The sequence below is a fragment of the Leuciscus leuciscus genome (assembly GCF_965113295.1).
Source record: "Leuciscus leuciscus genome assembly, chromosome: 14".
NCBI classification, from domain to species: domain Eukaryota; kingdom Metazoa; phylum Chordata; class Actinopteri; order Cypriniformes; family Leuciscidae; genus Leuciscus; species Leuciscus leuciscus.
Window position 1 is genome coordinate 29,468,452 of NC_138738.1, and position 12,754 is coordinate 29,481,205.

Here is a 12,754-nt window from a genome sequence, read left to right on the forward strand (position 1 = left end):
CCTGAAACGAGGCATCACTAATTCCAGTCTTAAGTCCTGCATGAACCTACGTAGGTTGGTAACATATTTGCACAATGACAGCCTTAGAATACAATGACATACCATGGTATATGGTAAATATGTCTATTTTGAACCGCCCTCAAACACTGTAGTTGTAGCTGAGGCCTGGAAGAGTTTGGTGTGTGTTGTTGACATGTTGAGAAGAAGCTGTTTTCTGTGCTGCAAAAAGAAAAATCCACTTTGCATGCACTTCTAGAGGATGAGGACTCAAGGTCTAATTGATACGGGAGAACCGACGCTATTTGTATCACTGTGTATACAAGTGCTTAGGAATCCTCTGGAGCTGAAATTCAGATATGGGTTTTCATTTCCTACACATAGTTAAACGGTAACCCAATCACAACAGACTGGGCCATCTGACCAATCAGAGCAAAGCTCTCGGTAAGGAAGGGTTTAGATAGACCGGATCCTTTATTGAACCGTTTTAGACATTTAGAAAAGAGGTGATGTTGCAATACTGTACAGTATATTATGAGGAAATTGTGTTTTTTGACCTGGGATGCATGTAAACCTATTGTAGGAGTCCTCCAAAACAAAATTAGGACCCTTTAAAATAGCATCATAGGGGAAAATACCACAGTGTGGATGATGTTTGGGTTCGGAGTGGTTTGATTGCTTGTACCAGTTGTTCAAGGATTTTAAATAACGGACCTTAAAGAAGAACCAGGACAAATATCTATTTTTTCCAAGCAATAATAAATAAATAAACAGTTTGTGAACAGAACACTTTTACTTGATTTGGATGCTGTTACATAACAGGTTTTATGCAACATATAAAAAAAATATTAAAAAAACTTTCTCAGGGTATCTTGCCCTGGCTCAAATCAAGTCTAGCTGAATAATAAAGGCTGTTTGTCTCCTTTTCCAAGAGCCGTGCCATAATGAAAGGGGCAAATGGTCTCGATAGCACACACTCAGATTCAGATGGCGTTATTCTTCTGGAGCGGGAGGGTCGTAACCCAGGCGGCTGGCAGAAGGAAAGTGAGCCCAGAAAGTTCTGGCCAATTCCTCGATCTTGTCATAACCAGCATGAGAACGCAGCTCTTCAATCCAGCCAAAAAAGTCCGAAGAAGTCATTGCCCAGTTAGGCACATTCCTTTTTTCCCTTGATTCAGCTGTGAGCCAAGAGAGAAGGTAAAGAGGTCAACAAGAGCGATACAAGAACAGATCCTTATACAGAACATCAATGGTTTACTATCGGGTGCACAGGGCAAAAGGCCTTTCAACTTTCAGAAAACATCACAGCACTTTCCTAAATATCTGTTTGCATGCACTGTGATGGGTCCTGAATCACGAGGCTATAATGTGCGATGACAAAAGGCTTATTCTGAGTTAATTGGATCTAATTTGTAATAATATTCAAAACGCTGCAAATTCATTTAGGCCATTATAATTATCACACATACAAAAAATCTTTCAATGAGTTCACTAGATTTTCAGTAGCGGTGGAATAAAAAGCCTTGGGTTTAAACATTCACTGTTTAATTGGCAGAAAAAGATGATTCAGAATACCAATTAATTGCTCTTCATAAGTGGAAGGAATGGCTTTGCTGTGAAAGATGTGCAAAGTGATGCACACTGGGATTCATTTGTGAAATATGGATCTACTACCATTTCTACTCCAATATGTACACAAGTGATTTATAAAAATAATAAAAAAGAAGAAATATGGACCCTGGATTTTGGGTGCCTTTATTTTACATTAAAAAATATTATTTTTAATATAAACAAGCTATTTCACATTTCTTTTTGCAGAAATGATATGGCTTATTTTATAATTCTATACATTTTTCATACTTTTTTCCCGAATTGTCATATTTTAGTACCCACTGCACCTCACAGTACAGGTTACAAATGAAATAGTTTATAAACTGACTTAAAACTCACCTTGGTTTTCCTCTGCCCCTGTAAGGCAAACAAACAGAGGGACATTGAACATATTTATATATATCAAAAAGAATATATTAACAACTTTTTTAAGGCAAGAAATCGAAGGGAATGTGTATTTGTGAAGCAATAATAGAATGTGGCTGACTGCTGACACATCTGGTAGGAGAGCAGACAGCAATGTGACTTAAATCAATGCACTGATCTTAATTTAAGACTAATCATTCCAATGATGCCCCGTTTTTAGTAAATCTGAAGAAAAGAACAAACAAGGTTTGACTAAATTTCAGTTCATGCATATATGGTGCAAATACCTTGAGAGCTTCTCAAGGTCTTGATTTAATGGCAAGAATTTCACATTATTTATAAGCTCCCATTCATCTGTTATCCTTGTCTGTCACAGCTTCAATGTTCACAGCAGCCGACTGGTAAACTCGGGCACACACTCACTCTCAGGTAAAAAGAAGCAGAGCTGTCTGATTCGGAAAGCAGTCCCATGTTTGGGAGGAACAGATGAGCTTTTGTCTGTTTTCAATCTCAATGTTCTGCCAATGTTCTTTCAGGGGTTTCAGCATGTTTGACAAAGCCAGCATATTTCAGCTAAACAAGTACGTCAAACCTGATATCCTTTAGCTGTTGTTATGTCATTTACGCAATTTTGCCATTCTTGTCTAGCTCACAACAGATTCACATGAGAAAAATATTGAAATAAGTATAAAGGCTCCAACTTGAGTGCTAAAACAAAATTTCAGAAACACTTTCTATTAAATATTTGAATGCATTATAATGGTATTCTTCTTGCATAATGAAAACACAATGTCTTATTATATGTCGTATAATATGTTAGATCTCTTATAATATGAATAATTTCATGAACAATTGTAACAACAGTTATAATACATTACAATACTTACAGCACTTTATTTTACAGTCCTGTTCTGCATGCACTGTGTACAACTATAATAACTAGGCAGTAACCCTAAACCTAACCCATATTAAGTCCTTTCTTGGGTAAATACACTGCAGGTGCACATACAGTTTAAAAAAAAAAAAAAGATGATTTTTTTTTGGTTATAACATTTAAGTACTATAATGCATTAAAACTGATTTACACGTTCATTTGGCCAGAGGAGAACTGGCACTCTTTTTTTCTCTTTTCTCCATTTCTGTTTCCGATGGAGTTCCTTGCCTCTGTTGCCTTTTGGCTTGCTTAGTTGGGGATACCTAATATTTAGCAATATTACTGACTTTTTCCAAAAGCATCGTAAGCCTAGGTTGATCGTAGAGACCATTGGTGGTAGAATTGTTCTACGACCAATAGGCGTACGATTCTTTTGGTGCGTTATACAGTAAATATGATACAGGCTTCATAGAAAGTGATACTAAAATTTCTCAACAAAATGTCAATGCACACTGCAGACATACAAGAGCCATGTTTTCTTCAGATTTATGATGAATAGGTGAAGATTTATGCAGACTTTTTTTTCTCCCTATACACTACTATTCAAAGGATTTAAAAGAAATTAATAACTGTGGCAAGAATGTAAGAATGTTCAGTAAGAATGTATTAAACTGTTCAAAAGTGACAGGAAAAACGTTGTTATTCTATTTCAAATGAATGTCCTTTTGAGCAGTCTATTCGTCAAAGAATACTGGGGGGGAAAACGGTGTCACAGTTTCCAAAGCAAGACTAAGACCGCAAGCAGATGTTTTTAACATTGATGGTTATCAGAAATGTTTCTTGAGCAGCAAATCACCACATTAGAATGATTTCTGAAGGATCATGTGAAACTGAAGACTAATGATGCAGAAAAGTCTGCTTTGCCATCACAGGAATAAATTATATTTTGAAATAAAAATATATTTTAAAATGAAATATTTCACAATTGTACTGTTTCCACTGGGTTTTTGTCAAATAAATGCAATATTGGTGAGCACATTTTTTTTATCACAATGACCCCAAACTTTTGAATGGTAGTGTACATAATCAGTGTCAGGTTTTCCTACCTGTGAAAGAGAGCAGTCCAAGCCACACCACACAAAGGAAGAATGAGAAATACAGACGAAACATGGTCACCTGAAAGTAGCATGGCAACACACAATATAAGGCTCTACAGTCAATTTTCTATTTTCAAACTTCAAAGAGATTCTAACATAAAACAGGAAAAAATGATTGCATTAAAGGAACCACAGAAAGGATTCTTACATCAGTGTGTCTGCCTAAGATTACCTGCAGCAGCTGTTCCTGGATCCAACTGTGGTGTCATGGAGCCCAGACCTTTAAGTAGAACCCCAAGTCAGGGCTGGAGCTGTCTTGTTTACCTTTCACATGGACCCTTCATATGTCATACCATTCATTTCTTTGCTCGTTCACTATAGCTCTTTGTTTGCAGGGGATTCTCACACATTTCTCCACAGCTGAAAGAATCCCTTGTTCAAGTAGCGGCCTTGCGGTCCAAAAATTCTAGAAGCTTTTCTCTGGGTTTCCACCTCTCCTTTTTAGAATACTGCAGTTGTCTGTATATGTCATAGTTCAAAAGAACTATGAAACAAATGCGAGTTTGTATCACACAATTCTGATTTTATTTCATGCAATTGCAATTTTCTAACTTGTAATTCTCCCTTTTTTTTCACTGAATTGTGAGATATAAACTCACAGTTGAGAGAAAAAGTCAGGATTGTACGACAAAAAGTCACAATCTCCTTTTTTATTTTTTATTCAGTGGCGGAAACAAGCTTCCACAAACCTCTGGACTTCGAAGCAGACTCAAACTATAAGTTATAGGTTCTCTACCATTGGGTATACGCAAAGTAAATGAAAGAGGCAGTGTGTGTTATAACTGACATAAAACAGTAATTACTTAATAAAAATAAAGTAAAGAAAATATTCTGCATGTTTCTAAAGTTTTCAACATGTGGATAATTTGATGGCAGACAAAACAATGAATTCAGATCATTCCAAAAAGTTGCCAAGATAAACCTGTTATATTATATGGCTCTACAATGATATAATATTTCAGCGCCCTCCAGTGACCAGTATGTCTAAATACAAAGACTTCTTTGGAGGCTACGCTCAATTATGCTACTAGTAATACTGCAATTACAGTAGTATTGCACAATATGCACATAATATTCAGTATGTAGGCCTATAGCAGATGTAACTGGATGGCCTTCTACAACAGAGAACATTGCACAGACTGGAGTGTCCCACAATGCAACACACTTTCTCGACTTGACTTTCAAATTCAAGCGTCACAAACATAGACATCATAGGCCTATGTCTATGGTCACGAACCCCAAGAACTTTCTTTTATTCCACATGCTCTTTTAAAGCTGCAGTCCGTAACTTTTGGTGCATAGCGGTTAATAAACAGAACTGCATGCATCTTAAGGAAGAACATAGCCGGATCTATTTCTCTCTGTTTATGTCTATGAAGAGTCACGCAGGTATTACTGGGCTACTCCGCAGTGGTACAACCCGTATCAAAAAGGACAGTAAGATTTAAATGTTGTTCGTGTGAACTTTAAATTAATCAAATAATCTTGAGGAAAAAATAAATAAAAATCAGTAATCACAGTGAGTGTCCATGAAAATATTAAGCAGAACCACTGTTTTCATCATTATTAAAGGTGCATTGCGCAAGTCTCTGAGTTTTTGCAGAACTATGCCCCCTCTGGCGGCAAGCGAAACTGCAGCCAGAAGTGTGCACGCTCACGGACAAAAGTTTTCTTTTTTTTATCTTACGTGGAGTTTGCGTTGGTGTTTGAAATGAACTACAAGCCGGTCTCTTAGAATCCATCTTCTACGGAGAATGGCGGCGAATACACAAACCTGCCAGACATAGCCAGGTGAGCGTGAACGCGCATGACGTCACGCCCAGTCTAAAATTCCGGCCCGAATCCCTCTTATTTATTTTACTTTACAGGATTATAGAGACAATCTCAGTGATCAGAGAAGGGCTCATTCAGCCCATCAGGCAATTGTTTAAGCATGTATGGGTTAAAAAACGGGTATTTTTAACATGAAAAGTTGCTTAATGCACCTTTAATAATAAGAAATGATCTTGAGCTCCAAAAGAGCACCATTGAAGACTGGAATGGCTGCTGAAAATTTTTCTATTCCATCATAGGAATAAATTACATTTAAAAAAAAAAGTGTGTGTGTGTAGGCTATGTGTGTGTATATATATATATATATATATATATATATATGTATATCAATTGTAATAATATTTTGCAGTTGTTCTGTTTTTACTGTATTTTTGATCAAATAAATGCAGCATTGGTGAGCATGAGACTTCTTTTAAAACAGTAAAAAAGATCTTATACTGACCCCAAACTGTTCAATGGTACTAGTGTATACAACCAAGAACCCATAAAAATCACACAGCTTTGTTAATACTCTTGCAAAGTGTTTAATTAAACAACAGTATTTAAACTTTTTGCACAGCTATCATGGATGTGGAACGGACTACACTGTCCTTCTCTGCAGCTTTTTTCTTTCCTTAAATAAACAGTTTAAATAACAATGCTCAGTAACATTCAGACGTACCATATTTTTATAAAAGTTTGGAAAGTAAATGAAGAACAAACTCATTTGTAAATAGACCAAACCATTCTCGTTGAATGGTGCCCTTTCGAAATGGAAACTAACAGTTTTGCTGTAATAAGGTCTATGCCAACACTTTAACATTGATACAGATGTGTGAATCTGAATGAGGTGGATATAGTTCTCTTATATATATATCAAATTAGCGGTGCTTGAATGTGAAGGTGGCACATTTGGTTAAGCATCTACAAAACATTCATCTTATAAAGACCCTCCTGTTGGCATTTCTCAGTTCATCCAGCAGGAGGCGACTAGTACCCGTCACCAACTCTCTCTTTGGCAACTCTTATGTACATACAGTTTCCTGTAATTCCTCTGTGTCTGTATCTTTGCACTTGTCCCGTGACAACCTTGAATATTGTGCTGCCAAAATAGTCTCAGGCTGTATCAGATGAAGGCCACATCTGTTGGCTATCATGTTGTGTGAACAGAAATTGAGCTGTCGATCAAAAGGCAATGGGCAAGTGCTTACATTATCACTTGGAAAAGGCGATATTCATTTTCGTGAACCACTCCAGGTGAAAAGATCATCAGTTAAAGTAACATGGAGACACAGGGACAGAAAGCATACGTCGCATCATTACTCTAAATCAACAGTAAAGTTAATTCCTGTGATTTTCCAGTGGGTCGGTGTTCGGCAAGTCCCCTGTTTGCTGGTGAGAAATGAGCGTTAGGTAGGAGTTGCAGATCACTTGGCTCAGTGTGAGGTCAGATCTGGTCTGGTTGTAAGGCTCATTTGTGTGTGGAAGGTCACTGGAGGGGTTTGATCAGGTAAAGCTTTTCTCCATGTTCGCTAGTGAAAATGGGAGCTTTCTTGTAGTGCTCTAACAGTTCATCCATAGAATTGAAGCGGCGTTGACCGATACAATAAACTCCATTCGACAACTGCACCTTGAAGTGTTTGTTCTTCCCCACTGCTTTCAGAGACACTGAGAAATCACTTGGCTAGAGAGAAAGAAACAAAATATTCATTAGCGAGCTTCAGCCTACAGATGGCGCCATAAGCCTTAGATTTCGAGTTTGAAAACAACTGCTCTAGATTGACAAGCACTTTCATTTCAGTGACATTCTGTATGTGTCCACGATAAAAGAAATTTACTTTAAATGTCAAGCTTTTAAAAATGTACTCTGCTGGTTTTGAAAAACTTGACATTTTAGAGCTCATAAACTTGTTGAAAATGGTAATGTAAAAATAACATTTTATTTACACATTAAAGACCTGAATGTTCACACTACAATCATTTATTTTAACTAAAATGTTTTTTTTTGTGTGTTTTTTTTACAAACATCAATTAAAGTTTTTAGAGAGTCGCATCACATGACATTTTACAACCTGAACTAACCTCGCCTAGTCATAAAGTCAAATTATCTCATATTTTAAGAGACTTTTTTACCTTGACACACATGATGCTTTCACAACATATTGTAATTATCATAATTACTAAATGACAACCTGGGTGTTTTTAATCTGAGCTGTTCATGTCCTCTGACTAAGAATTATACGTTTCTATGGCAACACTATTAACGGCAAAATTTATCTGCGTAATTAAATAATTCCCCACCAAGGCATACGCATAATATTGGTGACGAGGCCTGGTTGAGTTGTGTTAGTAGAAGGTTTTTTTCCACCCCGGATCTGGCGTGACATTTCCCAAACACTCTTGAAGCGGTTGATCGATCACAACACACTGATCCAGTCAACCAATCAGAGCACATTGTGCTTTTCGGAAGGAGGGGCTTCATAGAGACCAGAACTAAACAGAGCGTTACTGACAGACTGGGAAGAGAGGTGCTGCAACAAAGTAAAATATGTGAAAGAAAAGTGTTTTTTTAACATTCAAGCATGAAAACGTATTCTAGTAGATCCCAAAAACAAGTTATAAATGCTTTTGGGTAGAGGTGGACAGTAACAAAGTACATTTACTTGAGTACTGTACTTAGGTACACTTTTTGAGTACTGTACTTAGGTACACTTTTTGAGTATCTGTACTTTACTTGAGTATTATTTTTTCTGTAAACTTTTTACTTTAACCACTACATTATCGTACTTTTTACTCCACTACATGTCTGTCAAGGTCTTTGAGTAGAGGAACGTCAGTCAGGGGTTGCATTTTGGTTGGAAATGAAAGTCGGGTTGACGTCAGAACCTGACATCAGATTGACGTAAACATCCAACGTCGTATTGACATCAGAACCCAACATCAGAATGACATCAGAACCCGACTGATGTTAGATTCTGACGTCAACCCGATTTTCATTTTCATCGTTGGGTTTGGTCTTCTAAATGCGAATTTTGTCATTGTTTTGGAGCACACTAGCTTATAGATAACAGTAAGGCTAACATATTTCGCCCTACAATCCATCGCGCTCTTTAAGATCACTAAATTCGAGGCTTCTGGTCATTCCTAGGATATCTAAGAACACTAAAGGAGGGAGGGCGTTTTCACATTTAGCTCCTAAACTCTGGAATGGCCTTCCTGATATTTTTAGAGGCTCAGATTCGATGTCCCAGTTTAAAACTAGATTAAAGACGCATCTCTTTAGCCAAGCATTCACATAATACTTACCTTTTATACTACAGTTGAATCAGATCGAATGCATTAATATTATGAACAGCAGCTACGCTAATTATTTCCCATCTGCTTTTCTGTCGTTATCTCAGGACGCTTGTCCCGAGGTAAATAGAGTTCGTCAGCTCCAGTTTGTATCCAGCCTCTCATGGAAACTTCAGATGCCCCAATACCCGTGCAGAGACGACTCGAAGCCTGTGAAGAGACGACTCGACGCCTGTGAAGAGACAACTCGACGCCCGTGAGGAGACGACTCGACGCCTTTGAGGAGACGACTCGACGCTGGTGAAGAGACGACTCGACGCCGGCGATATGTTATGCCCTAAATTAATACACGATTAACTAACTGTATTTTTCTATGTACATTTCTGAAATGCACTTTCTGTAAAGCTGCTTTGAGACAATATGTATTGTGAAAAGCGCTATACAAATAAAATTGAATTGAATTGAATTTTTATACTAAAAGCCCAAAAACTTTAAATAGGGCACTATTTGAGGGAACAGCCATTTGAGTGTCCGAAACGATTGTGGACGTTATTGAGTGAACGTATTCAATCTCACATTCAATCCCACTACTGGAACTGTGTTCTAGAAATACATTTGATATTGATATGAGGGTAGGTAGGCAGGCATAGATTCAAAGGCATAAGGTACTGTAAGTATTACATACAACAATGCAACAATAATAAAACAATGCACTTACATTTACTTTTTACTTCTGATAGTTAAGTACTTTTACAAACGAGTACATCTGTACTTTTACTTAAGTAAAGATCGGTCTTTACAACTTTTACTTGTAACAGAGTAATATTTGACCAGTAGTATCTGTACTTTCACTCAAGTAAGTTGTGTACTTTCTCCACCTCTGCTCTTGGGTTTTCATCTAATATTTATATTCATAAGAAAAATGTTTTAATAGTTTTAGTGTTAAATAATGATAATAACCCTGCAAATGACACCATGGACACAAATAACTGCACAGCACTCAAGTGACTATTCACAGCTATTGACAGCAGTTATCTGGTCACTGCATTTTGATTAGATCCAGTTAAAACTCAACTCACAGAGGACTCGCTGTCTCGCACGAGGAAGTCTCCCTCCACCCCCCTCTCGTTCAGCGCACACTCAGCCTGGTGCCGTGTCACGTTGCCATAGTACCAGTCCATTCCGCCAAATTTCCCTGTGTGGGAGGGCCCCGTGAGGCTGTTCTGCTGGGAATGGGAGCCCGAGGCCATCGATAACGGACCATCGTTGAGCACAACCACATAGTTCTTTGGCACCAGACCCACCTGCCCACGGCAGTTCTTACACCTCCACCATTCTGGGTCGTTCTCTGGCTTCTCCAGCACCTCCATTGTCTCGCCCTTCTCAAAGTTCAGCTCCTCCTCTGTGACGGAACTGAAGGGGTAGAGCGTCTGAACAGTGTGAAGGACTCTGGGACTCTGACCGTTACTGAGGCCCGTCTGTGAGGAGAAGACATCCGGAAAGTCAGCCGAAGTGTCCTCCACCTCCTCCTCCACTTGGACGTAGTTGGAGGGGAACCAGCCCATTTGACCGTTATAGCTGCCCCTCCACCAGCCGTCACTGCATTTCTCCATCACCATCAGCCGCACCCCCTTCACCAGGCTGAGCTCATCCTCCCGTTCCGCGTTGTAGGCAAACTTCACTGTGGCTGGAGTGTTCAAGTCGTATATTCGTTCAGCCCCGCCCCCATTAGAGGAGTACTCATCCGTGCTGGGAGTTGGAGAGGCTTCCCGTGTGCTCGTTTTGCGTTTCGTTTTCCCCAGGCCTGAGAAAGAGAGAGATGAGTATTAGACATCAGACACAGTAATTATGTAAAACTCGAGCCTCTGAGCGCTGCTAATTAGAAGTAGAAGAGAAAGGCCAGGGATATTGATTGGCGCTGCAAATTCATCAATACTAATCATTTCCTGCTGAAAGAATACATGTGATATAATCACTGCAGCCAGCCACATTTCCTCTTAGTGTCTTCTACATTCTTAAACCTCATCCATCACATTTTCTGTTGCTCCCAACCAGGCAAACATAAAGGGATAGTTCACCAAAAAATGAAAATTAGCCCATGATTTATACTCACCCTCAAGTCATCCTAGGTGTATATGACATTCTTCTACCAGACGAATATAATCGGAGTTAAATAAAAAAAATGTCCTGGCTCTTCAAAGCTTAATAATGGCAGTGAATGGCCGTTTCTATTTTGAAGTCCATAAAAGTGCATCTATCCATCATATAAGTGCTCCACATGGCTCCAAGGGGTTAATAAAGGCCTTCTGAAGCGAAGTGATGCATTTTGTGTAAGAAAAATATCCATATTTAAAACTTTATAAATTAAAATATCTAGCTTCCGGCCAAATGAACATACGGATTCTACTTAAGTCTAAAGTGCAACTTACGCAGGTAATGTGACATACTGCAACATTATATGGACTTCAAAAACAGAAACAGCCATTCACTGCCATTATAAAGGGTTGGAAGAGCCAGGACATTTTTTTATAACTTCGATTGTATTCGTCGTGTCGAAGAATGTCATATACACCTAGGATGGCTTGAGGGTGAGTAAATCATGGGATAATTTTCATTTTTGGGTGAACTATCCCTTTAAACCATGCTTTTCTAAAGATCCAGAGCCTCGCAATACAATTTCAAATATGAAACGCTTGCACAAATGCTTCTGCTATGCAGAGCCGTACCTCTTATGTGGGCATTGTGAATACTGCGAATGGGCAGTGAAATAAATGTGCGATGTGATACAGATCTCAGTGTTGCTGCTTATCAGAGTATAAACATAACAATCAAACCAAACAAGAGACATGTTGACCCATCACTTAAAATAGACTCAGTTGTGTATAGTAAAGAAATACACATTTACATGTGCGCAACACATTAACACACAACCACAAATATCAGTACCCAGCAGTTTCCTTCCTGTGGCAGATGATCCATGCACCCGGTTTCACACACTCATCTCACCATTGCTTTCCCTACTCAGTAAACAACACACAAACTCAACCTCCAACCCTAAACACCTCCCTCTTTCTCAATACACACCTACAGAGAATACAAAATGACAATAACTTCCTCTATATACTACGAAAGAATAGGAGGAGAGAGAGAGAGAGAGAGAGAAAGAGTGCAGGTGTTCATGTGTCCGCTCAACTGAGGAGAGAGGGGGGGTGGCCTACTTTTTATGAGCAAAAAGCAGCATGATATACTATGTGTGTATTTTTTAAGGGTGTGTTGTGAGACAAGGATGCTAAGAATGATGGTTTACATTTACACATGGCGCGTTTCTATTCAAATGAGGAATGTGTCTGGTATTGTGCATTCCTAATGACTGGAGCAACTGTGTATGTCAGGGATTTTTTTCCCTTCAGAACTGATATTAAATGTAATTTAACCCTTTATAGGAAAGGAAATTATATATTCCATTTGGAGACATATGGATCAATGACAAGGAATTAAAAAAACATATTGATACAAATGTCCTGATATCATAATGAATAAAAAGCCTAAATGGAAATATGAAATTCTTGAAAAGAAACCCTTAAAGGAGACATATCATGCTTTTAAATTGTTCCTTTTTACATATAAATCATACATTTGTAGT

At 38.3% G+C, this 12,754-nt stretch overlaps 2 protein-coding genes across 4 annotated transcripts in view; both read right to left on the reverse strand.

Moving 5' to 3' along the window:
• Window positions 1–559: 559 nt before the first annotated feature.
• otos2 (otospiralin 2) lies at window positions 560–5,554 on the reverse strand. 3 transcript variants are annotated; one of them, XM_082137065.1, is made up of 4 exons: window positions 4,178–5,554; window positions 3,955–4,024; window positions 1,948–1,965; window positions 560–1,175 (listed from the first exon to the last, which is right to left on the reverse strand). In XM_082137065.1, exons 2-4 carry the CDS (start codon window positions 4,016–4,018, stop codon window positions 991–993), a joined length of 267 nt encoding a protein of 88 aa, XP_081993191.1. In that variant the 5' UTR covers window positions 4,019–4,024; window positions 4,178–5,554; the 3' UTR covers window positions 560–990. The 3 variants fall into 3 exon arrangements, with proteins under 3 accessions (XP_081993191.1, XP_081993192.1, XP_081993190.1); XM_082137066.1 differs by having other exon boundaries at window positions 4,154–5,554; XM_082137064.1 differs by having other exon boundaries at window positions 561–1,175; window positions 3,955–5,554.
• Window positions 5,555–6,346: 792 nt separating this feature from the next.
• nck2b (NCK adaptor protein 2b) overlaps window positions 6,347–12,754 on the reverse strand; it is a 60,972-nt gene continuing 54,564 nt past the window's right edge. Inside the window, exons 3-4 of the mRNA XM_082136968.1 lie at window positions 10,191–10,915; window positions 6,347–7,501 (exon numbers count right to left, since the gene is read on the reverse strand). Of these exons, the coding sequence (XP_081993094.1) occupies window positions 7,307–7,501; window positions 10,191–10,915 (920 nt within the window). The 3' untranslated portion in view covers window positions 6,347–7,306. The remainder of the gene's footprint in view (window positions 7,502–10,190; window positions 10,916–12,754) is intronic.